The sequence below is a fragment of the Budorcas taxicolor genome, chromosome 4, assembly GCF_023091745.1.
Source record: "Budorcas taxicolor isolate Tak-1 chromosome 4, Takin1.1, whole genome shotgun sequence".
Classification (NCBI taxonomy): Eukaryota; Metazoa; Chordata; class Mammalia; order Artiodactyla; family Bovidae; genus Budorcas; species Budorcas taxicolor.
Window position 1 is genome coordinate 87180126 of NC_068913.1, and position 27484 is coordinate 87207609.

The 27484-nt window shown below is 41.1% G+C and overlaps 1 protein-coding gene across 1 annotated transcript in view; it reads right to left on the reverse strand.

Annotated features, from left to right (window-relative positions):
- Positions 1-24273, reverse strand: part of TSPAN12 (tetraspanin 12) — a 65436-nt gene extending 41163 nt beyond the window's left edge. Inside the window, exons 1-4 of the mRNA XM_052638975.1 lie at positions 24138-24273; positions 23052-23187; positions 8066-8148; positions 6565-6700 (exon numbers count right to left, since the gene is read on the reverse strand). Of these exons, the coding sequence (XP_052494935.1) occupies positions 6565-6700; positions 8066-8148; positions 23052-23117 (285 nt within the window). The 5' untranslated portion in view covers positions 23118-23187; positions 24138-24273. The remainder of the gene's footprint in view (positions 1-6564; positions 6701-8065; positions 8149-23051; positions 23188-24137) is intronic.
- Positions 24274-27484: the final 3211 nt, after the last annotated feature.

Sequence of the window (27484 nt, forward strand, 5' to 3'; positions counted from 1 at the left end):
ATAGAAGTTGTGCCAGCAATTAATTAAATATATTCCAGTCATTGGGTGGTGGAGTGAAACATATACAGACTCAGAATGTAATTTGTATCTAAATGCTGATGAAAGCAACTAGCAGCTGTGTCTTTGGGCATCTTACTTTCTCTCAGTTATGAAATACATCTAACCATATAAAGTTGCTATAAGTATTTTCTGAGAAAACAGAGCGAAACTCTGGGCAGATGCTGAACATGTAATCAATGATATGATGGACCTTGACTTAGAAATAAAGGTACTAGGCTATAAACCAAAACTATTAGCAGATAATAAAGATACTTAATTTAATAGTTTAATTTTAACTTAATAGGTTATCAGTAGCAGTATCACTATTAAATGTGTAACTACTTGAAAGAAGAACTTTGAGTCCGTAGGAAATTAACTCCAATTTAAAGATATTCCATTTTTGCATTACGATTTTAAACAGCAGAACACTGAGGATGGTTTATTTCTCCATGGCCATTAAAAATGTACTTGATTTCCATCAAGAGAATCATTTCAAATCTGGTGCAAGCACTGGATATTTTAAGAAAGTTTAAAAGTGCTTCCACATAATCACTAGCTATGTGAAAATTCTCTGGGATAATAAGGGTGAAAAAAAAATAAAACCTTTCCATTTATATATAAGGTACTGATCTTACACATGTAAGATGCATGCAAATTAATTTCTGACCAGGGCCTGACAAGTTGCGGATTGCTGGCAGTTGAGTGTATATTAACATTGCACTCTGACAAATGACAATCTCCTGATGGTGACATTCAGCTGCTGTCGATATTGTAAACACGTCTGTTCAACCTGTTTACATTTCCCCTGAGCTGGCACCGCTTTCCTAATGCCTATGTTAATAGCAAGGTAGAACTGCAATAACAAATGAATTTCATTTAGTCTACAGCTAAAAGCCTTGGGAAGTACCCATCTAAAGCTTAAAACCAATTTCCATTTAGCTTCTATTTCTCTTTAAAACAGAAAGGAAGTTCTGCTACTGAAATTACTTTGAAAGTCATGGCACATTCAAGTTTATCTTCTTAGCCATTTTGGCTTGTCTTCCCAATATAATTGGGATTTAATTACTCATAATCTCTTTCTACAAATACATCGAAGTTTCTGTTTTGTGACAGTTTTACATTTATAAGAACAAATCTGATTATAGTAAGGTTGCTAACTTCAGGAAACAAAAATACAAGATGCTCATTTAAATTTGACTTTCAGATAAGAAAATAATGTTTTAGTAGATGTATAACCTAAATGTTGCATGGGAAATATTTATACGAAAATATTATTCGTTGTCTAGCTGAAATCCAAATTTAATTGTATGTTTAGGAAACTTAAATTATGGTGTTTTAACAATTTGTATTTATAATTCAATAGAAGGGTCAAATTCTTGATCATGATTCTCCATAAATATTTTCCTACAGATGGCCTCTTAGCCTGCAGTTGTTTCTTTGGGGGGTGGGGGGTAGGAGTCGGGTGGAGGGTAGGAGAGTTGTAAAGCTAGGTTTTGAGCCTCACTTTTTCTTGACCAGTCAGATGAATAATGGCATTTTGACTTTGACTTATGCTTAAGCAGCACCATCGCCCAGTTGTCAGCTCTTTTTTTAGTAATCATTCAAGAGATATGGCAGCTCTCAGAGATACAAGTTGTCTTTAAAAAAAGAAAAATGTTTCCTCCTCTAAGCTGGTTTACAGGTCTTAAAAGTGAAGCATGATTTTGAATACAAGGAAGTGCACAAGTTGGATTGAATGCACTGGGCTTTCTTAAAATTTACAACTACAGTTAAAGAACCTTCCAAAATTTTTTTTAATTAGGATAAAAAGCTAAAGGACATAAAGGAAGAAACCATGAGAGTTGCCTTGCAAATATTTGCCAAAGACCTAATAACCCATCATAACGTGCATGAGTGCTGCCCCACTTTAACAAGCCACTACTGTCTGAACCTATCTCACAGCCAGGTTCCTGCCTGAAAATCTCATCCATCATTGTCTTCCAGACACCATCCTTCATCTGATGTGCTGACCACTTCTACTCACACTGTTCTAATTTGCTGGTTATTATTTGAGTTCATAAAAAAAATTACTAAAGCAATAGGCAAGATGAATGTTTCATATTATCAAGCTGTTTGTAGTCTGATAATCTGGGCTGGTTATAAAAAAGGAGGTTTATAATAAGAGAAAAGCACTGAACTTCAAACGTTGAAACATGTCTGTTGGAGACCCTGGTAAAAGCCCAATGAGAATGGACTTGGCAGTCAGAAACATGGAGGTCTGAATCAAAGCTTTACCTGTTAGTGCTGAGTGACCTTGGACATATTAATAAACCTCTCTGAATTTCATTTATAATTATCTATCTTAGATGATTGTTGAGTTTAAAATGAAAGATTATAGAAAACATTTTTTACAATGTAAGATACATAATCCATATTAAACTAAGATACTTAAGCATTTAGGAAAAGGCAGCAATTAAAGAGCAAAATCCCTGGAGAAGGAAATGGCAACCCACTCCAGTATTCTTGCCTGGAGAATCCCATGGACAGAGGAGCTTGGCTGGCTACAGTTCATGGGGTCGCAAAGAGTTGGACATGACTGAGCGACTAACACACATACAAAGAGTAAAACATGTCATGAAGGTGTTACAAATATGTTGTTAGACTGTGATGGTCTGAATACCATATACTCCATTTATTAGCTATGCAAACTTAGGCAAATTATTAAACCAATCTGTGCCTCATTCCCCTCACCTACAATATGGGAATAATAATAGTATCTATTTCAGGCTCAGACGGTAAAGAATCCATCTGCAATGCAGGAGACTTGGGTCCGATCCCTGGGTTGGGAAGATCCGCTGGAGGAGGGCATGGCAAGCCACTCCAATATTCTTACCTGGAGAATCGCCATGGACAGAGGAGCCTGGCAGGCTATAATCCATGGGGTCGAAAAGAGTCAGACATGACTGAGTGACTAAGCACAGTACATCTCATTAGAACTGTGGAGAGGACAAAACTGCTTAATTGATAGAAAACACTTTATGTAAACGTGTATAGCTTGTAAGCCTTACATTTTGTCAGTACCCGAGAAAAGTTAACTACTTTTGATTATCATCATCATCTTCATCATTATTACAATTTCAGGGGGCACTATTTCAGACAAACTGTAGCAGGCTGTTAGTACTGAAACAGAAGTGTTAGAAGAAATCCCTAGCTAAGAGAACAGCAAGTATAAGGGCAGGAAAGAACACAGCCAGAAAAGTTCGTTCACAGGTCAGAAAATCCAATTGGACCAGAAAATAATGAAGTAAGAAAGCTAGAAGTGACAGATGAAGGTCTTGATTGCAGAAGAGCTTGATGCAAGATTAAGGTGTCTCTAAACACTTCATTACCCCACCAAGAGTCTTTCAAGGTTTTGGAAAACAGGAGTAATGTGATCACTGTAGCATTACATTAACCTGGCAGCACTGGCATGGGGTAAATTAGAAAGAGACAACAGAGGCAGGAAGTTTAGTTAGGGGGCTATGCAGTGTTTCAGTAAGAAGTCAGAAGAACCTGATCCTGGGCATTCCAAATGAGAATAGAAAAGAAGGCACAGGACCTGACAGTTGTAGAATTAGAACCTTATGGGACTTGGCAACTGTTTAGAGAAAGAGGCTATGGAAAGAAAGCCAGAGTGGAAGGAAAAAACTGTCTGAGAAGCAGATTAGTTATGAGCGACAGGTAACTGGGACCTAAGACTGCAGATCATTCAAGCAAAGGCTAGGTTGTGCTGGGTCTAGACAGGAAACTTGCTAGGAGGAGAGAAACAGCCTGATGTGAATGGGGGAAAACTGCCACAGATAGTCAAGGGGAAGAAACGACCAACATGCGGACGGCAGCCATGGACATGGGGAACAGCGATGCACCAAAAGCTGCTTTATAGAAAAGAGTACATTCACTTTTGAACTTTGGTGTTGGAGAAGACTCTTGAGAGTCCCGTGGGCAGCAAGGAGATCAAACCTGTCAGTTCTAAAGGAAATCAACTCTGAATATTCATTGGAAGAACTGATGCTGAAGCTGAAGCTCCAATACTTTGGCAACCTGTGAGAAGAGCTGACTCACTGGAAAAGATCTTGATACTGGGAAAGACTGAGGGTAGGAGGAGATGGGGGCGACAGAGGATGAGATGGTTGGGTAGCATCATCGACTCAGTGGACATGATAGAGTCATGTCAACAGACACTATCTTCTTCTCCAGAAGATAGTGAAGGACAGGGAAGCCTGGCATGTTGCAGTCCATGGGGTTGCAAAGAGTCAGACAGGACTGAGAGACTGAACAAAGCAACAACAACCAGGCAAAAGGGGAGGGGATGGGATACAGCATCATCAAACTACTCTAGTCATCCTCCTGAAGGGTAGGCTGATCCTTTGGGATTGAGCTTGGAGCTCTTCTCTAGCCTCAGTACTCATAGTAAATCTTACTAGAGGTCTCTTCAGACAGTAGTGAAACTGTCTATCCACTGTGTATAACCTGGTCTGATGGCAAAGGTTAGTAGTGCCTATATTCTCTGAAGTGTTTGAAGAATGAATGAATGAACAAATAACTGGCCCTTAGAACCTCAGCCCTCCATGCCACCTTTGCATCATAAGGTTCCTTCAGCATCACAAACCAGCTCCTATGCACAAGTCTCTATGATTCATCCTGCCCCAAGGAGGGCCCAAATTACCTTATTTGTCAAATTGTTTTACTTGCATTCAAATAACCTAAAGGAATGCATAGATGGTTTTCAAAATATGTTCCTAAAAGTCTTTGAGATTCTATGAAATATGTTATCCTACCCCTCCCCATCCCACAGTCCAGTAACCATCCAGAATCATACAAGTTGGGAGGAAGAAGAATCATATTAATAGTAGCCAGACCTAATGACTGTATACATGGGACATCGTTATAAGATTGCAGTTTTAGAAAATGATTCTGAGATTTTAAGTTTCGATACCTTATCCATCCTTTATGTTTTATATAACGTTAAGTCCTTTATTTTATGTTTAAATTATTATCCAAATTTCTTAAATTGCAACATAAGATTCCAAACCCTTCCACCTCCTTTCCCCTGAAAGAACAATGACATATTATAAATAAAATATAATCAAGATCATTGTATACCAAAGAGGACAGAAGTGAGGAAATGGGCATGTCCCCCTTCTCTGAGGGTAGTTTATTTTCTGCAGCATTTTCTGTTTTCCAGTCACGTGACCTGAGGAGTCATCATCCATGAAGCCAAGTAATACATTAACACAGGTTGTTCCTGTGAAATGCAAAGCTTTAGTTTAGCTTCACGCTAAGATTCTGTTTTAATAGGCTTGGGACGGAAGCCAGGCGAGCCGGGGTGTGCAGGAGCTGGCTCCGGAATGAGAATTTGTGCTCATCTCTCCCCAGATCTGCATTCAGCGACACTGTGTTGGTAACCTGAAATTGACCATGCTGGGAGTATTTACACCACGGAAATCTTCAAATGCTACAAATCAGGGCTTTCTTCTGCTCAGGTATCCAGCACATCAACACACCATTAAAAAAAATTTTTTTAAGTTCCCTGTAAGAAATGAGTGCACAGATACCATTGAGAACTACTGCAAAGAAAGAGATATACTCAATAAATTGCTTTTTTAGGAGTCTGAAATGTCCGCAATCACGTTAGCAGTCTCAACTACCTGACGCCACTAACATATTTTATACACTCAATAATCTTCAAAAATCTATATGTAAACTGTATTTTTAATTGACTCAAATGTTTCATATTAAAGGAGGGTTTGCTCATTTCTAAGCTAAAAATCTAATCATAGATTTTGGAATCATAGAAATGGAGTACTAAAGGGAATTTAAGAAGTAATTTAGTCTAATTCTTCCCAAATTAAAAAAAAAAAAAAAAAAACTAGGATTATGGAAACTGAGGCTCACTTCTTTTCACTAACCTATGTAAAGGTGCTTGGTGCTTAGTCACTCAGTCGTGTCCGACTCTTTGTGACCCCGTGGACTGTGGCCCGGCGGCTCCACTGTACATGGGGATTCTCCAGGCAAGAAAAAGTGGGTTGTCATGTGTAAAGGTAGCACTAGGATTATGATGCCTTTCTTTCTGTTACCTCACCACCTGAATTCCATAAGGGTTTAAGTGGTGCATTTGTTTACAACAAGAAAGGAGAGAAAGAATCAGAATTCCATGATAACATCTCAGTTCAAGTTCCAAAAGGCTTATTGGAGTAGTAATAAGGTTCCTGACACTAGAAAAAATCTCATACTTTCAAATGAAAATGTCAACACGTGGCCTGAGTGAAATAATTAAATAGTGTACATATTTCTACACCTCATCTTCTGAGCACAGCAAACACTTGTACTGACATCATTTCTCATGGAAAGAACACTTCCCTTCTCACAGGATGTTGAACAATGACCACAGATTAGGGAACTGCTCTCACAGTTCCCTACGCATGTAATCTCCTGCACTGATGAACCAATAATACAATCCTGGTTGGTCTCTTTAACCACAATAAAGATGAGACGTAAACACCATACCCATGCAAGTAGTAACAGATTTCTTTTCACTGTTCCACAGTATCCTAACATCCCCACGATGATTAAGAAACAGCAAACGGCAATCATGACCGGATGCACCACAGGAAAGTAAGTCAAAATGACAGCCTCCTCCACCCTGAAAGAAGAACAGAAAAGATGGTCAAACAGCAATATCCCATCTTGCTTTCTGCACACATAAGCAGGTATTCTCCTATGATACTTTCATTAAGTCTTCATATTGTAAATAGAATAAAAAGGCACCCAAGACATAGCACAAGACACAACTGACTTGTGCACTGTACCATCACCAACTAGCTTGTTTGTTTTATTTTTCATCTTGTTTGGTTTAGTTTTTTATACACGTGGTACAAAAAAAAAAACTTCCTATCTCAGCTCATTTAAAATATAAGATAGGGATCCCCAGTTTAAAAAGTCCATCTAATATTAGCACCGAAGACTTAACTTTCATGAGGAAATCATATGAAACGTTTCACTATTTCCCAGCTGAGAAGACTGTCTACTCTTCTCTGATCTGGGATTCCGCATGCAGTGTGCACTTTTCCAAAGATGTGAAACGCTGCTATGGAAAGGGAAATTGGTCTGTATTATAAAGAGGGAAGGGAGATGCCTTCTCTGCTCAAAAACCATGAAAAATGATTAACTAGAGCCTTAACAGTAAGGGTAATAACTAGGATAACAAAAAACGACCATGACTAAGTGCTTACTAAGCTCCATCATGTTAAGGACTTTACAGAAATCCTTAGGAAAATTCAGAGGTATATAATTCCCACTCAGAGATGAAGAAAATGAGGCTCAGAGACATTAAGTAGTTTGCCATTTGTGATGTTAGTGGATTAATCCTTGAAATTGGGTAAGAAAATGACATGTGGGGTTTGGTTTTCATTAGCTCAGGAATATGAAGGCAAGAAAAAGTTGGCAATTATTTTCTTAAGGAAAAGTAGCTGTGCTGTCCATTGTAACAAATATGGCATGGTTCAAACATTGCCAAGACAGGCAGGTGGTATTACCATAACCAGAGGTGTCCTCTACAAACAGCTGCTGCTAAGTTACTTCAGTCGTGTCCGACTCTGTGCGACCCCATAGATGGCAGCCCACCAGGCTCCGCCGTCCCTGGGATTCTCCAGGCAAGAACACAGGAGTAGGTTGCCATTTCCTTCTCCAATGCATGAAAGTGAAAAGTGAAAGGGAAGTCGCTCAGTCCTGTCTGACCCTTAGCATGGACTGCAGCCTACCAGGCTCCTCCATCCATGGGATTTTCCAGGCAAGAGTACTGGAGTAGGGTGCCATCGCCTTCTCCGACAAACAGCAGTATACCTTAAGGAAAATTCTAGAAAATACAAGTGTTACCATGGGCAGGAAAAACTTTCCAAATGATCCGGGGTGAGCACTACCTTCTAAACAGCTGAGGGCAAAGTTACTTAGAAACTAGTGTCTGAGGAAACCCTGATGAAAGAATTCAATCATTAATTATAAAACCTACCTTGTTTCTGCAGTTAAAGTCAGAACATTATTTAGGTAGTCCCTCATCCAAGCAGACACAGCCAACACGCTGATGGACATTAACTGCGGGTAAAAAATTACAAATTGGTGACCAAGCATTTATTCATCATGCTCTGCAGGACTTAACAAAATATTGAGGATTTTCTTTACATAATTTTCCTAATGACCATTTACCACCTGTTGAAATTTACTTTTACTATAAATATCTGCCATTCTGTTTTGTAATCACATCATAGCTACTAAATAGAATGTCACTAAATAGGACACAGAGAGCTGAACTATTAGAAAGTCCAAGACAGGAATTGCACAGAACAACTAAATTATCAAATGTACAAGATGAGCCTAAGACACATCATATGTAAAAGCAAGGAAGCAATAAAATACTACTGATGTCCACAAAGTCACAGGCACTAACTTCAAAGAAATTCCACTGGCTAAAGTTAAACAATTTGGCCATCAAAATAATACATAATAATAACAACTGCAATGGTTAAAACATCCAATACACTAAAGTCTATGAATTCACAAAAATATTTAAATAAAACTCACTAACCAGCTTTGGAGGATATTAGATATTCAACTCATCATTCAGAAAACTGATAAGAATCCAATGTTTATTCAACTTTTCCCATACAAACTACAGAAAGAACCAAAGACTTAATGAAAGTTTTTATAGAAGAATATCAGCTAATATGTACAGAAAGCAAGATAGAATATCACTATTTGACAATCTTTTCTGAAATAATGGCTCTCTTGGCAAAGATCCTCAATGACTGCCAAAATTATCAGGTCAGTGGCTCTCAGTCCTGTCTGTACATCAGAATCACCCAGGACACTTAAAAAAATTGCTGAGCCCAAGTCCACTCTGAATCAATTCTTGGAAGTGGAGCCTGTGCATTGGAAGTGTGTAAAGGCTGCACAGATGTTCTAACAAGTAGTACAAGGCTGAGAGCTACTGCATTAAGTGAAAGACTGATGGGGACTTTTAAAAAAATATTTATTGAATTTATTTATTGGTTGTGCCAGGTCTTAGCTGTGGCACACAGGATCTTTAGTTGTGGCTTGTGGGATCTAGTTCCCTGACCACAGATGGAACTCCAACCATCTGTGTTAGTCTTAGCCACTGGACCACCAGCCCTGATGGGGACTTTTAGAATGGAGACATAAAATACCAGATGCCTTGATCAATCTTAACATCACAAAAGGAGACAACAGAGATAATATCTCCCAATGTGTTGTAATCAGAAGTACTCAAAGATACTTTTGAAGTATTTTTACCAAAAAGTCAAATATGAATCTAATCAAGCCTCAAGCTCTAACTATCAGTTTATAGGAAATACAGAGAACAGATTTGAACTTGTTAAACGCCACCATGGGTATGCAATTGACAAAATCAAAAATGTAAGAAATTTTACAGAACAAATGATCTGGTTTCTTTAATTTAAAAAGCTGGGTCATTTGTAGAGATATGGACAGACCTTGAGTCTGTCATACAGAGTGAAATAAGTCAGAAAGAGAAAAACAAATATTATATATTAATGCATATATATAGAAAAATAGTACAGTTGAACCTAGTTTCAGGGCAGGAGTAGAGACACAGATGTTGAGAACGGATGTGTGGACACAACAAGGGAAGGGGAGGGCAGGATGAATTGCGAGATCAGGTTTGACATAAATACACCACCTTATGGAAAACAGATAGCTAATGGGAAGCTGCTGTATAGCCCAGGGAGCTCCGCTCAGTGCCCTGTGATGACCTAGAGGGGTGGGATGGTGGGGTGTGGAAGGGAGGCTCGAGAGGGAGGGGCTATATGTATACTTACAGCTGATTCACTTTATTCTAGAGCAGTAACTAATACAATATGGTGAAGCAATTATACTCCAATTAAAAACAAAAAAGCTGGCAAGTGGAATAAAAAGATGTAAGGTGAAACTTTTAACTTAAAAGAGATTGTCCAAGGCCATGTTGACCTGGTTTGGATCCTGATTTAAATGAACCAACCACAAAGAACCATTTATGAGATGATGGGGGATATTTTAACATGACTGGGTATTTGAAAATATTAGGAAATTATTATTTATTATTGTAGATATGACAATGGTATTACTTTTTTAAAAGAATCTTTACCTTTTAGAGATACATGCTGAATGGTTTAATAAATAATCATGATGCATGGGAGTTAAGTGGGAAGTGGAGGTTGTGTGGGTAACTGGGGATTAATTATACTGTGCTGTCTACTTCTGTGCATTTTAAATTGTCCATAATTAAAAAAACAACATTAAACAGCTACTAGCTAGAATATGTTCAAAACGAGTCTTCCTGGGAGGTTTTTCTAAAGGCTGAATGTTAAGCCTAAGTTCTAAAGGTCTTTCAGAAATTTTTCTCAAATGTGCCTTATCTTAAGTGCAATAGAGTGAATTTCAGCTTAATTTGATTTTTAATAATTTCTGGCATCTTAATGAACATTAATTACCATTATGTTGGAAGTTTTCTTTAAATGCTGAAATAATGAACATACAAGACAGGAATGAGTCTTTACTGACTCCAAGAATGGCCATAAAACATGCTTTCTCAATAAGGGCTCCCAGGTAAGGACAACACCTGGAGCTCTGTGACCTCTTGTACAGTAAAACATAGTCACCTGCCTGGAAAATCAACTGGTAACCTTATGTGTCTTCATCTGGCTGCAAATACAGTAGATCCCCTCTTATCCAAAGAGGATATCTTGTAAGAAATCCAGTGGATGCCTGAAACCACAGAGTGTCTCAAATCCTGTATGTACTAATGGGCGAGTCTCATCTGCAGCACAGCTACAGTGGACAAAGGGATGAGCCACATCCAAGGCCTGACCCTGGGAGGCTTCATCCTGCTTCTCAGAACCACATAAAACTTATGAATGGTTGATTTCTGGAATTTTCCATCTACTATTTCAGGACCACGGTTGACCGTGTCTGACTGAAACTACAGAAAATGAAACCGAGGGTAAGGGGAACGACTTCATTTACTCAGCATCAACCATCTGCCTTGTATTCCCTGTATTAGAGTCCCAGACCCAAAAATGCCTAAAAGAAGCAAGATCTCCGCCTCTGTGGAGCTTCTAGATAATTACAGTGTAAAATGTGACATGAAAACTTGTTCAAGGTCTTGCAGATTCTGAATGGTAGAGCTGGATTCAAATCCAGGCCTTCATCTCTGAAGCTTCAGAGTTAGTCACTAACTACCTTCCAAATGTAGAAAGAAGCATTATGCTCCACAGCCAGGGGAGGAGCTTAAGTAGAGTGGAGGGTTTCTTTTTCAAAGGGGATGAGGAGCAGAGAGTAGCATGAGGATCATCTGTCTGTCGTGGCCAGGCTCAATCTGAGCATTCCTTGCTGAATGAAGGCTCAGGGCTCAATGGCCTAAAACAGGTTAAGAACCTCTGGACCACAGCTCAGAGGAGAATTAGGCCAGTTATTACCATCCTCAAAAATACTTTGTATGGGTTTCCCAGGTGGCTCAGTGGTAAAGAATTCACATGCCAATGCAGGAGACACAAGAGACCCGGGTTCAAGCCCTGCATTGGGAAGAGCCCCTGGAGTAGGAAATGGCAACCCACTCAAGTATTCTTGTCTGGAGGAGCCTGGCAGGCTGTCGCAGTGAGTGGGACATGACTGAGTGACACACTTGTGAGCACACACACATTACCATCCTCATTCCTGTTGGGAGTGAAGAACAGATTGTAAACCTAATAAAAGTTCCCAGGGGCTCGGTCACAGCGTATCAACTGTGCTTCTAGCTTCTGTAAACTTGATGCTTTACCATCTGTTCTACATGCTCATGCTGGACACATCGTGGTCTGGACAAACCGATAATATGCCTGAGTCACCTTGCCTTGGCCACCTTCTACCTGCCCTTAGGAGGAGTCCTTCTCCAAGGAACACAGTTTTCATTTTTAAATACAAACCAACCAATCCAGAGCCCACACTCCCAACCACTCCTTTATCAAGCTCTTTCATTCCAGGCCACTCTACACCTGCCCAAATCACCACAAGGTCCACGTGCCAGACAACTAGGGAAAGAGGCTGCTGAAAGTATTCATATTAGCCAATCCGAAACCTACTTACCCTGCCTTGCCAGTTCCTTCTTGAAGAAGCCCCAGTAAAAGTACTTGCCCAGAGCCCTTCTCTCCCTGCCTTGTGATGGACCCCATGTTCCCCTCTTGGCCCACCATGATGAGAACTGTACTCTGTCACTTAGGATCTTTAAGTATAACACATGACATTTTCAATGACAGTTATCCTCTAATCTGTTGACCTTGAAGTGAAGTGAAATGAAGTGAAAGTCTCTCAGTCATGTCTGACTCTTTGCAACCTCATAGACTGTAGCCTGCCAGGCTCTACTGTCCATGAAATCCTCCAGGCCAGAATACTGGAGTGGGTAGCCATTCCCTTCTCCAGGGGATCTTCCCAACCCAGGGATCACATCCAAGTCTCCTGTATTACAGGTGGATTCTTTACCAGCTGAGCTACCAGAGAAGCCATTTTCAATGACAGTTATCTTCTGATCTATTGGCCTTACACAGAACCTATTACAACACACAGAGCTAGCAGGGGACCATGGACCATTTGATTAAATCTGAGGCTACATGGTCTCCCTCTACTTGGCTATATGTGGGTGTTCAAATAACTTATATGTCTAAGGAGGTCAGGAAATTCTACCATTGTGCCATTTTATTTATTCACCTTAATTCTTTGGCAGTTATCAATAATCCTCTCTTCTACCATTCTTCAGAATAATAACTGATATTGATTTCTCCATGTTTTAATTTCTCACAGGCTGTTGAGCCAATTTTCAATTATCATAGCTCTAAGACAGGTATTAGGGCTTGTGGCTCAGACAGTAAAGAATCTGCCTGCAATGCAAGAGACCTGGGTTTGATCCCTGGTCAGGAAAATCCCCTGGAGAAGGGAATGGATACCCACTCTAGTATTCTTGCCTGGAGAATTCCATGGACTGAGGCCACAGTCCACGGGGTCACAAAGAGAAGGACATGACTGAGCAACTAACACTTTCACTTTCAAGACAGGTAGCAATAAATGATCAGATTCTTCATTCTGCATAATATAGTATCAGTGGTTGTCATTATAAACAGTACTTCCATTCATAACTTCCCTGGAGAAGGCAATGGCAACCCATTCCAGTATCCTTGCCTGGAAAATCTCATGGACAGGAGCCATGGGGTCGCAAAGAGTCGTGCACGACTGAGTAACTAACATCCATTCATAACAAAAATGTTTTTTTCTAAAAACAGCATATTCAAAAACATTTCTAATATGGTAGAATGGTTAAAAGCATGGTTCTGAAGTGATTCCTTCTTTCAAAAAATATATACTGATCAGCTGCTCTCTGTCAGGGACTGTGCAATGAACTGGAGATATACTGATTGGCAATAGCAGGCACCCTCTTAAATCTATGTTGAAATTTTGTACTAAGTGAAGAGGTCACATGTTAGTCACCTCATGAGAGACATAAATGTGTAACTGTAAACTATAATTAAGTAAGAGGAAGGAATAATAAGAGTTACTGTAGAAACTCGTTTTAAGGTGGCTGACCTAGTCCATGGGGTCAAAGGGCCTTCTCCAGACAGCTAAGATCTAAAGGATAATTATCAAGTTCATTAGGGAAAGGGGGGCTGAAAAGAACATTCCAGTCAGAAAGTCCCAGAGTGGAAGGCAGCAGGATGTGTTCAAGGAAGGGAGACCGGAACAGGGCAGGCATGAAAAGCCAGACAGGGGCCAGATCAAAGATCCTAGAGGTCATTGTTTGTACGTCATGTGGTCTTGACGACAATGACCATGAGATGCCATTGAATCCTAAAGTCTTGGTTTGAATTTGAGTTCAGCTCTGCTCCTTTCCATTTGTATGACTTTGGGTGTGTCACTTAACCTTTCCTAAGCTTCAGTTTCCTCCCATATAAAACATTATAATAGCAAGTCCGACTTCATAGAGGATTCCAGGGATGAAAAAAGAGCAAGATTCTTTTACATACTATTACTATCTCAAGCCACTTTTGACCTCAGGGCTTTCTCTTAATCTCTGTCAGTTTAGGAGACAACTCCTAAATCAGTTCAAAAATGGAATCTTCCACTATGTGAAGGTCTAACAAATGGAGGGAAAAGGCAGCCTTGCAATAGAACTATCTACAGAACTTCCACAGCCATTCTTGTTTCGGACATCTCTAAAACTGAACTCATCGTCGTTCTTCTGGAAACCTGTATGTCCCTCCCACTGTTCTTCCTTTCTCAGTAAATGGTATAATCAATGCTTCAGTCACATTCACTGGCACCTTGGCAGGCAGCCTGAACCTCTCCCTCTTCCTCAGTCTACATCTCATTACTTTCAAATCCTGCAGACTGTTCCTGCAACACGCCTGGTGAATTCCTCCCCCTTTCCTGCCACTTCTGGCTAGTCCAGGCCCTCAACCTCTTGCCAGGCAATTATAATCATCTTAAATAGGACTCTCCAGTCCATGCATTTCACCTCAAATTCACCCTTCAGTTAGCTTTATAAAACGCAAATCAAGTTCTTCTGCTTATAAAGCTCTAATAGCTGCCCCTTATGGCTCCTTGCCATCTCTCAGTTCTACTTCCTCCAGCTCTCTCTTAGAGAATATAGTTTAAATTCTGCAGCAGACACACAGGGCCCTCTCCAGTTACCCTTTGACCTCTTCCTTCAACTTATTTCCTGCCAGCTCCTTCCCACACACATTCTGTCCTTGGATGACCAAAGTCCAGCTTCTGCTTCTCTGATATGTACCACTGCAGACCTCCTGAGCCTATGTCTTTGTCCCTGTAGTTCCCTCTGCCTGAAATGCAATTCTGCCCCAGCCTGTCCATCTCAGGAGCAGAGCAACCTTATCCTTAAAGACCAGTTCAAATACGAAGATTTTCTCCCAGCTCCCTCCTTGTTCTTGTCTAGGCTTCAGAGCACTGATCTATTGTTGCCTCATCCACCAGAGGTCACAGACCACTGCCTCTAGCTTCCTCTCACAATAGAGTAGCAGGCCCAGTAGTGAGACCTGCTACATGTTAGATGAATGAATGAGAACATAATTAAAGGAAGATGATTTCAACTTGTCACATAAGCTAACTAATGGAGAAGCTCAGCAAAATCAGGAGATGCTTTAAGTAGAACCGAGCTTTCTATCACTGGAAGTTTTCCAGTAGAGAGACGCTTGCCACATTACATGATCAAAGATTTATATATCAGGTCAGAAGCTGGCTTAAGTGTTCTCAAAAGTCCTTTAAACTACAAACGTTGTATTCTACTTTGCCCAACTGCTTTTTTTCACTGTGGTTATCCAAGTGTCACAACTGTGCTTAGAGTTATCAGGCAAAATAAATAACACCAACACAAGCTTGATCTCAGAGAAAGCAAGCAATTCTGAAAAGAAGCTGCTTTTTATTATGACATTATTTCCAGCCACGTTAAGTGTATGAGAACAGTTCAATTCTCGGAATGATTTTACTCACTAGGGTTGAGAAAATAATAATGGTAACAATGAATACAGTACATACTATAGCAAGAAACCAAGCTAAAATGAGATTCGGTCACCTCAATATCTAATCCTGATGTTATTAAATCCAGAAGGACAAATTATGCAAGTAATTTAGGACTCCTTACTAATAACGCTGCTGCTGCTACTGCTGCTAAGTCGCTTCAGTCGTGTCCGACTCTGTGCGACCCCATAGATGGAAGCCCACCAAGTTCCCCCGTCCCTGGGATTCTCTAGGCAAGAACACTGGAGTGGGTTGCCATTTCCTTCTCCAATGCATGAAAGTAAAAAGTGAAAGGGAAGTCACTCAGTCGTGTCCGACTCTTCATGACCCCATGGACTGCAGCCTACCAGGTTCCTCTGCCCATGGGATTTTCCAGGCAACAGTACTGGAGTGGGTTGCCATTGCCTTCTCCAACTAATAATGCTATTGTCCACTAATTTTCCAACTTAAAATAATTCTTCAACTGCCATTCATGATGACTAAATTATTAGTGCATTGTAGTTATCACATGTAGCAAGACTCATAGCTCCTTACATCTTCTCCAATAAATATTAACTGTAGTTCAAAGAATATTTAGAAAATAACACAAATATTACTTTTTAAGATTTTTTTTAATGTGAACTATTTTCACAGTCTTTATTGAATTTGTTACCATATTGCTTCTGTTTTCTGTTTTCTGTTTTTTGTTTTTTTTTGCCACAGTGCATGTGGGAGCTTAGCTCCCTGACCAGGGATCCAGCCTGCACCCTGAACACTGAAGGTAAAGTCTTAACCACTGGACCACCAGGAAAGTCCTCACAAATATTACTCTAAAGAAATGTATTTAATGTACTACTTGGCAGGTCCTTTGCCACCTTCTGTCTTGCAAAAACATTTAGAAAATGTGAGCTCTCAACAAATATTTATAAAAATGAAATGTGCTATGTTGCTGATACATACTGGCTTTGCTTGAATCTAATCATGTAAAAAATGAAAATCAAGTTTTCTAAATCAGAATTTATTATGAAATGTTTATGTATAGTTTCTACCAAATAGTAAGGTCACAGTCAAAAAACAGCCATTTACATCCTTCAGCTGTCTGACACACATAATATATAATCTCATATAAAGTGACAGTAACACCAGTCATTTCTGCTCAAGGCTGACAGATGTCTAAAGCCACCTACCTAAACTTCTCTTTTTATGTCAAATCTGTTAGCAGAGAGCAGAGTGGGGAACAGAGACCGGGAACTTAGTTACATTTCTGTCTCTACAGAGAACTTGGACAAGTAATTCAAACTTTTAGAAACTCTGTTTGCTCATGTTGAAAATGAAGAAATTGAACCAGGTGCTCTTAAAATTCCCTTTTTTCTTAAAAAACAAAAAGACTCTAACTGTTATTTATTCAAATGTAAAGGTAAATCAGTTTTTGATCATTTGGAAGCTGGCAGCCCAAGGCAAGGACTTCCCAGGAACATGCCCATTTCACGTTTCCAGGCCTGCTCCCCTCTGCTTTTTAGTCAGTTCACGCCTCAACCAGCTTCCCTTCTAGCGCCGGGAGCAGCAGCAGAAAAGGGCAAACAGATAAGACTGTTGGTAAATGCTGTGAAAGAGCAGGCATTGTAAATGATGGCTGAAATGAGTTCCGGAGATTACTTGTGGGCATCGTTTAAGCATGAACATCTGCTAGTTAGGCCTGAATAAATCAATAGCACCTTGGAACTGTGCTGACTAACTAGTTTCTATAGTTTCTACAGATCATGTTGCCCTGCAGACAGGTGGCCATACATCCTGCTCTGACCAAGATGGCTCCGCTTTGAACCCCTGTTATCCTGGCATCATTATCAAGAGAGATGATCCCTTTAACTTAACTATCAAACTTGGCCTGATTTCCACAATAAATGATCTGGTTACTCCATAGACACTGCCGGTCAAAGAAGGGGGAATGACCTTGTTCTACACCATGGTTTCTTCGAAGCCATGACTGTGACTGTTCTGAGTGGAGATGATGAGCGAGGGGCCTATGAGTCCAGTTGACAGCAAGACTGTGCCCCAAAGAAACCTCCATGCCCTTCTCCTTGAAACGCTTCCTTAAGAAGCATGCAGTGGCCTGTCTTTGCTCAGCTGAGCCAACTGCATTAAAAAAAATTGTATTAGCGTTGCCCCTGAGACTAAAGTTTATTTAATGTTTATTTTTAAAAAGCACTGACATTTCTTGGAGGGCTCCCCACTATTCCTTAGGAAGAGTTAAAGTAAACTGGAATGCCTTTCATAGTATAAAGCTGGGCGGGGGGAATAGCATCAATTTTAAAAGTAGTATTTTCCTATGACTGTATAAATACTGTGTGAATGCAAACACCCACTTGCCAAGAACCTCTTTAGGGTCTTCATGGGTCAAACACCTAAGATTCACTACAGAGAGCTGGAGAAAAAGAAACCAAACATAGAGCCTTCTGTTTTTTTCATCTAGCTTGTACGGATCCCAAACGTGTGAACCAGATTTCCTGTCTACTTTTTAAGCTTTCTTTTATAAACTTTTTTTTCATATTTCACCAAGAGTAGTTCCTCTCTCTTGCTACTATCTTTGGTTATAGCAACAATGCCTCTTATCTGCTGGTGAGAAAAGAGACTTTAATACAGATGGGATATTATACTTATAGAAAATAATAAACAAACATGTGTGAGGAACGTTGTGTTCACCAATTTCAGGAATTTCCAAAAAGAACATATGCATTCATATTTCCAATAGCAGAAAATTATCATCTAAGAATGGCAAACACTCATGCAATAAAGCCACAGAAGTTCTTTAAAATGGAGCAAAGCTTTCACTTATGAAATAATATGTCATTTAGAAAGGAAAAGTGTGATACATTTGAGGTAAAAATAACCCATTTCCTTGCTCCATGGTGGCCAGAACGTGAATCATGGTCTCAAAAGAGCTCTTCAGGCAGTTTGTTCATGTTCCCTCTGTCTCATGTGCCCTTCCCCATTACAAACCCACAAAACTCATGACAAACCTCAGAGGTCCAGATCTTTCGGCCCATTCCAATACAGCTGAAGTAGTCTCATGCTTCTTTAAGTAAAAGAGCCACTCAACAGATGGCAAATCAAGGTGACCAGATACATAGCAATGAATGAATGTGGTGCAACTGTGATCCTGAATACTCTGTGAATTGTTTCCTCTTAGACAGGTCTATCTACACCTCCCACTTAAAAATTAAATATGCAAGATATAATTTTACCAAAAAGAATCAGCTTGATATCCAACTCCCAGAACACAAAACCAAAATTGTATAGGTCCTCAGTGTTTTTCCAAATAAAATTTATTTTTCTTTCCTTAAAATTCTTGTTTGGTAGAGAAGGGGAGAAGATATCAGTATAGTGGAAGTAAATAGCAGAAAAGTCTACATTAAGTGCTGCTGCTGCTGCTGCTGCTAAGTCGCTTCAGTCATGTCCGACTCTGTGCGACCCCATAGACGGCAGCCCACCAGGCTCCCCCATCCCTGGGATTCTTCAGGCAAGAACACTGGAGTGGGTTGCCATGTCCTTCTCCAATGCATGAAAGTGAAAAGTGAAAGTGAAGTCGCTCAGTCGTGTCCGACTCTTAGCGACCCCGTGGACTGCAGCCTACCAGGCTCCTCCATCCATGGGATTTTCCAGGCAAGAGTGCTGGAGTGGGGCGCCATTGCCTTCTCCGACATTAAGTGCTAGTCTGTGTTTAATGCTTCCCTGGTGGCTCAGCAGTAAAGAATCTGCCTGCCAATGCAAGAGACTCGGGTTTGATGCCTGAGTTGGGAGGATCCTCTGGAGAAGGAAGTGGCAATCCACTCTGGTATTCTTGCCTGGGAGATCCCATGGACAGAGGAGCCTGGTGGGCTATAGTCCACAGGGTCCCAAAGAGCCAGGCACAACTTAGCAACAGAAACAATAAGAAATGCTAGGTGAAAAGTAAAAGGATACATACAGCTTTTGTTCCCAAAGGTAACAAGAGCAGTTATCTTAATCCCACAAAACCAGACACCAGAACAAAATCATTCTCTCTATCCTCATGATAAACTCAAGTTCATGCCACACTTGTTTGTTCTGCTTCTAATTCCAAAAGAACTAAAAGCAAGGATTAAAGCCTTGCTCTTCCAAGTTTGGCACTCAGACCAGAGGCAATAGCATCACAGAAAGGCTTTTAGGAATGCAGGTTCTCAGGCCCAACCCCAGAGGTACCAAATCAGAATCTGCATTTTAATAAGATGCCCAGGTGATTTGTAGGCACATGGAGGTTTGAGAAGCACTGCTGTGGAGGACTTGGAATGAGCAGGTGGACAGCTAATCCCTTCCTACTGAAGATGTTTACTTCTCTGCTGCAAATATATTCACCACCAATCCCAACAGTAAAATTTCTGCTGTGCTTAGAGGAAAAAAAAAAAAAATTTTGACTCTGTTCTGCTAACTTACTAACAAGTGAATGAACTTCTCTGAGTAACGTCTCTTTACTACTCCTCCACTCCCATTTTTCATGGCTATTATGAGAATTAGATGAGAAATTAGTCTCAGGATGTCCAGGAATGTGCCCGGCACAAGGAATAAAACTGCTTCTCATTCAATAAAGAAATATAGGATCTGCAAACATAGCTTTCTCATTGAAAGAATAACATCAATGTTCCCAAAGTTAGTGTATATGTTTCATACAGCTCCAACAAAACTCCCAACAGATATTTTTAATTGTACAAAACAATCTTAAAGTCCATATGGAAAAAGAAACCTTAACCAAGATAAGAAAGGCAGGTGCTTTACGAGAACACAAGAATAATATATATATAATTCAAGAGAAAAATTCTACTGAAAACATACAAAAATCTGCTTACATAAAATGATTTGTTTATATAAAGTGATGCTCAAGCTTACTGCTAGTGGAGGAGAAAAAAAATAAAGTAACAGTGAAATAATATTTTAAACTTTTCAGATTGGTGGAAGTCAAAAGGTGTCATAGTACCAACAAGTTGGCAGCAAATAGTTGTGTACCTATAACAGAGTATATGGGTACTTTTATTTCTAGGAGATGGATTCCCAGGACAGGATTACTAGATCAAAGGAATGCAGGAGTGGTAGAAATAGTAGTAGTATTAGTCATAACAATAACAGTTACTACTATTACTGCAACAATGACTATTACTAATACAATGATTCCTTTGACTCAGCTGGTAATCTTCTTATTACAGTAGACTATTACTGAGCATCATTATGTAGCAGCGGTAACAACTGCAGGTACTACAGCAATTATTGCTACTGCTGCTACATCGATGGCTCTTATTAAGTAGCACTGTCCAAGTGCTTTATGTATATCAACTCTAATCCTTCCAACAACTCTAAAATATAGGAACTACCATTCCTATTTCACCAACTAGGAAACTGAGACACTAAATATGCCTGGCAAACATAGTAAGAACTACATAAATATCAGCTATTTGGTTGTCATCATTACATATCCTCTCACATAGCAATCCCACTCCTGCAACTCTAGCCAAATGAGAAAAGCAGCCTAATAAAAAATAGCAAAAATGTACAGATGAATGTACCTGAATGGGTATATGTGGACAGGTAAGAGAAAAGATGTTTTCTCATGAAATAAAGAAAAATACAGATGGATGCACTTTAGGCAGTTACCACATATTATTTTGGTGGCAGAGAGATGATATTTGGAGAAGAGAAGGGCTAGAGAAAAGGGGAAGCAATTTCAATAAATCAGAACATGCACACAGAAACTGAGAGTGTTCAAGTACCAGATAACAACAAAGAAATAACATTCTACATTCTCTGGGGACACAAAGAGCCGTGGAGGAATTTAAGGAATAGGTGTTTTAAATTTCATTACTCAGAAGGGCTATATTTTTGTTAAATGATTTGAATCTCCCCAACACATACACATGATACAAATTATTGAGAAAATTGCCAAAAAAATTATTCTTTGTCGAATAAAAAATGCCCTAGTAATTCCAAGGTTCAAACACAATAATCATCCAAGTAAAGGCCCTGTCTAGGGGCAAGAAAGCCAAGTTCTGTTCCTGGCACTGTCACCAATGGGCTATTTGACCTTTGGCAAGTCACTAACCTACATCTATTTTTCTCATACCCAAAGTAAGGAAGTTCAACCAGATCATCTTTAAATTCCCTTTTAGTTATAAAAATGTGATGATTCTGTAATTAAAAACCATGAAGTAGAAAAGTGAAAAACTAGTCAACAGGAGTAACCGTTATTACGTATTTTAGAGACACAGTGTTAGAGATCTTAATACTTTATAGGTAAGCAGATATGACCCACTTAAATATGTACATTTTTAGAATTAAAAACTGCAAATAAGATCAATTAGGTATTTTACATTTCCAGGTGGCAAATATGCTTTAATTTTCATGTTGAGAAAAAAAATGTTGCCTGTTTTGATATCTTTCCAATTACTTGCAGAACTAAGGCTTAATCTGTCACCTTAAAATGGAACCATCCATAAGTTCAACCAAAATGTCATCCTCTAGAGACCATATGTCATAACCGGATGCAAAAAAGCTGCTCAAGCCCAGCCGGTCAGCCAAATAAACATATTACTCATTAAAAATTCCAACAGAACATTTTGAATATAAATTATTAATAGAATATGAATTTGGCACAAAAAAAAAGTATCTGCTTAAACATGACAGCTTCTGAAAGCAACACTTTTAATTTTTATAGTTTCCTCATAAGTTTTGTAAATAACAATGTGATTATTAATAACACTTACTGAACATTTATGCCTGGCTGCAAAGCATAAAAAGTCACTAACTCACAAGGCATAAAGATTTCCATGAGCTTGTTAAATTTTATGTATTTTATTTCCTTAAATGGTTATGGGATTTTCCAAAAGCATACACAAAATTCCTTAAAACTTTGCCAACTTAGAAATAGTTACATGAAAACCACCTTTTCAGACTATAAGGAATCTCCTAGAAAACTCTACGCAGTCTCTTAATAGGATATCTGGGTATGAATTCCTACAACCAAAAAAAAAAAAAATAGTAAGACTTCTTGCTCCAACCAAATTTTATAGGATGACGTAAGGAAACAATTTATGGCTTGCACGGTTATCTGAAATTCCTGAAAACAAGCAGTTCCCTAAGTAGTATGTCAAAATTTTCTTATCTACAAGCACAAGCACGTGCATTTATTTATATCCCTAGATTAACTTCAGGTCTAATTTTACTGCCACTGGTATCCAGGGGTGGATTTCTTTTTTCTAATTACAAATGGAACTTGAGCTAGATCAAAGGCATTTAAAGGTCAAAATATACTTCTGCGAAAAATACAGGGTGTGAGCGCATGTAATTAATTAATGCTTAGCCATGCCCTTTGGCGCTTTATGCGGTGGCTGCAGGAAACCGAGGCCAGCCGTCCCCACCTGTTGGTGCAAGTGGGCTGCTTGACTTACCCAGAAGAGCAGATTGAGCGCGTAGAGCAGGCAGCGCAAGCACTTCACAGAATCTTCTCTGGCCATCGTGAGCCCCAAGAGAGAGAAGCCCCATCCTTTCAACACATCCTACCCCCACGGGCTAAACAGCAGCCATCTGCAGAGAGGGGGGGAGAACAGGACACTCCTGACCACCGCGCTCCCCAACCCCCGCCCGTCTCTCCTCTGTCCGCCCTCAGCCGGGTCCAGGGTCTGGTCCGAAGCCTATTTCATTCTAGACATCGCTTCATCGCAAATCACTTGTTAAAGTTATAATAGTAACCTAAACTTCCCAAAGTTCTAAACCGGCTTCAGATAACACCTGCTGGGAAGAGAAAAGATCGTCTCCCTAGATGAATGAATGCGCGCACAAGATTTGCGTTCTCAGGAGACACGCGGCGGTGTCCTCTGCATTCTGATGAGACGCTCTTTAAAACCTCCCTCGATCCACGCCGCCCCTCCGGGACAGCTCTGCTCCGAGTGGTCCCGAAGGTTGGAAAGCACACCACCCACCCTCCGCCCCCCGGAGATGTCACAGATGCCGCCCGCGACATCGAAGGTGCGAGTGCCCCTCTCATTGGGACAGTTCCTGCGCCCCCCACCTCCGCAGCCCCTTCCGCATCCCGCAGCTCCGGTGTGAACACGGGCCACTGGAGGGGGCGCAGCGCTGAGCTGGGATTCCGCCCGGCGACTAGGGTTTCTCTGGGAGAATGTGAGAAATGATGTTTCGGCCCCGGAATGATGGATTAGCCGGGGGCGGGGGGCGGGGAGGGGCGCAGGGGAATTAGGGCCGGTGCAGCTGTGCAGACGCCGGCTTAGTCATTCATGTCCCCCTCCCCCGGCCCCGGCCCGGGTCCCGGCCGCGACCCCGCGCTCCCAGCCGCCTGAGGAGCACAAAGCCCAGCGCCGTCAGCGGCCCCGCCACCCCGGCGCGCGCCCCCGGCAGGGCGCGCGGGGAAGCGCGGGCGGCTGGGAGCCCGGGAGCCAGCTTCTAAGTAGTTTAGCACACAGCGCCGGCGGGCTGGCGGGACAGCGGGCAGGAAGGACGAGAGACGCGCGGCCACTCACCGTCCGCACTGGGCTCTGCGCCCCGATCCCGCCGGGGGACAGTCTGGGAAGCACGGCGGGGGCTCATCGGGGCAGGGGCGCTCCTCCCGGACAGCCGCAGGGCTGCATTGGCTCAAACTGGAGACGCTTCCTTCTCTTCCTCTCCTCCCGACACCCCCAGCCGCCGTCGCCGCCTCCTGGGAAAAAGGAAAAAAAAAAAAAAAGTCCTGGGCAGCAGTTGCTGGAAAGTCTCTGCTAAGCCACCTCCCAGCGCCGCTGTCCCTCCCAAGTCCACGCCAAGTCCGGACGAGGCAGCGGCGGCGGCCAGGGCCAGCTGCACGCACTCTCGGCGCATGCTCGGGCCGCCGGCCGCCGGGCCGCGAGCCTGGTGGCTGTTTCTTGTCCCCTAGCGAGTCGCGAGCCCCCCGAAGGGACGCCTCACCTTTACGTGGGTCAGAGAAAGCTAAAGCCTAGGCGCTTTGAAAACGTTCGCGCAACAGAGCCCTTTAAAATGGTGGTGTCGGAGGAGGGGAGGCTGGGTTATAGCCATAGGGAAACAGGCTTTTATTATATGAAAATATTTGTGTTTGAGAAGGGGGGTGAAGGAGTGGCCCAACTTAGTTCCTGCAATGAGAAACTAGTTTTCACAACCTTTCGAGAGCCACCTCCTGTGATTTGTCACTAAGGTGGTGCCCTCTACTCCTTCTTACTGCTTTAAAAAAAAGAAAAAGAAAAAAAAAAACAGTTCTTTCCCACTAGCATAATGCACTCAGAGCAGTTACTTACACCCCAGGGTAGGCATGTGGAGGTCTGACACCCAGAATAGCAAGAATGCCTTTAACTCTTTCACAAGTAGTCCAAATTTTCCAAAGATTTCTTGCAATAAGATTGAGTTTTAACTGGGTGGTTTATCTTGAATTGTGTACAGTAGTGATGGGTTTTGAATTTTTTTTAACTAGAAATTTAGGAGATCTTCCTAGGGGAAACTGTACTTCCAAATATGCCTTCTTCTTTGAAAGTTAAGAAATTTCTCATGTAAAATCCTATCTAATTTTGCTGTTTTATGCCTTGTGGTAGGTAGTTCACATTTCTGATGACTTCTGTTCACACTGTGTGGCAAATAAAGTTTCACTAACAAATATGAATTACCTAAAAATATAAGCAAATATCTTTGAAGAAGCACAGCCTTTGACTGTGTGGATCACCATAAACTGTGGAAAATTCTGAAAGAGATGGGAATACCAGACCACCTGACCTGCCTCTTGAGAAACCTATATGCAGGTCAGGAAGCAACAGTTAGAGCTGGACATGGAATAACACACTGGTTCCAAATAGGAAAAGGAGTATGTCAAGGCTGTATATTGTCACCCTGCTTATTTTACTTATGTGCAGAGTACATCATGAGAAATGCTGGGCTGGAAGAAGCACAAGCTGGAATCAAATTGCTGGCAGAAATATCAATAACCTCAGATATGCAGATGACACCACCCTTATGGCAGAAAGTGAAGAGGAACTCAAAAGCCTCTTGATGAAAGTGAAAGAGGAGAGTGAAAAAGTTGGCTTAAAGCTCAAACGAAGATCAGGGCATCTGGTTCCATCGCTTCATGGGAAATAGATGGGGAAACAGTGGAAACAGTGTCAGACTTTATCTTTTTGGGCTCCAAAATCACTGCAGATGGTGATTGCAGCCATGAAATTAAAAGATGCTTACTCCTTGGAAGAAAAGTTATGACCAAACTAGATAGCATATTCAAAAGCAGAGACATTTCTTTGCCAACAAAGGTCTGTCTAGTCAAGGCTATGGTTTTTCCAGTAGTCATGTATGGATGTGAGAGTTGGACTGTGAAGAAAGCTGAGTGCCGAAGAATTGATGCTTTTGAACTGTGGTGTTGGAGAAGACTCTTGAGAGTCCCTTGGACTGCAAGGAGATCCAACCTGTCCATTCTGAAGGAGATCAGCCCTGGGATTTCTTTGGAGGGAATGATGCTGAAGCTGAAACTCCAGTGCTTTGGCCACCTCATGTGAAGAGTTGACTCACTGGAAAAGACTCTGATGCTGGGAGGGATTGGGGGCAGAAGGAGTAGGGGACGACAGAGGATGAGATGGCTGGATGGCATCACTGACTCAATGGATGTGAGTCTGAGTGAACTCCGGGAGTTGGTGATGGACAGGGAGGCCTGGCGTGCTGCTTCATGGGGTCGCAAAGAGTCGGACACGACTGAGCAACTGAACTGAACTGAACTGAATAATAGGAGTCCTACTTAAATTTTTTTCAGAGTAGACAGGGAGTAAAAAGGAGTCCTACATCCATCATTGCCTCTTTAGCATCAATTGCTACATGACCAGGGTAATGAAGAGACACACATTGTCATTTGCATAGAAGTAAAATTAAGGCAAGAATACACAGAAGAACTGTACAAAAAAAGATTTTCACAACCCGGATAATCATGATGGTGTGATCACTCACCTAGAGCCAGACATCCTGGAATGTGAAGTCAAGCAGGCCTTGGAAAGCATCACTACAAACAGAGCTAGTGGAGGTGATGGAATTCCAGTTGAGCTATTTCAAAACCTGAAGGATGATGCTGTGAAAGTGCTGCACTCAATATGCCAGCAAATTTGGAAAACTCAGCAGTGGCCACAGGACTGGAAAAGGTCAGTTTTCATTCCAATCCCAAAGAAAGGCAATGCCAAAGAATGCTCAAACTACCGCACAATTGCACTCATCTCACATGCTAGTAAAGTAATGCTCAAAATTCTCCTAGCCAGGCTTCAGCAGTATGTGAACCATGAACTTCCAGATGTTCAGTCTGGTTTTAGAAAAGGCAGAGGAACCAGAGATCAAATTGCCAACATCCGCTGGATCATTGAAAAAGCAAGAGAGTTCCAGAAAAACATCTATTTCTGTTTTACTGACTATGCCAAAGCCTTTGACTGTGTGGATTACAATAAACTGCAGAAAATTCTTCAAGAAATGGGAATACCAGACCACCTGACCTGCCTCTTGAGAAACCTATATGCAGGTCAGGAAGCAACAGTTAGAACTGGACATGGAACAACACACTGGTTCCAAACAGGAAAAGGAGTATGTCAAGGCTGTATATTGTCACCCTGCTTATTTAACTTCTATGCAGAGTACATCATCAGAAACACTGGGCTGGAAGAAGCACAAGCTGAAATCAAGATAGCCGGGAGAAATATCAACAACCTCAGATATGCAGATGACACCACCCTTATGGCAGAAAGTCAAGAGGAGCTAAAAAGCCTCTTGATGAAAGTGAAAGAGGAGAGTGAAAAAGTTGGCTTAAAGCTCAACATTCAGAAAACGAAGATCATGGCATCTGGTCCCATCACTTCATAGGAAATAG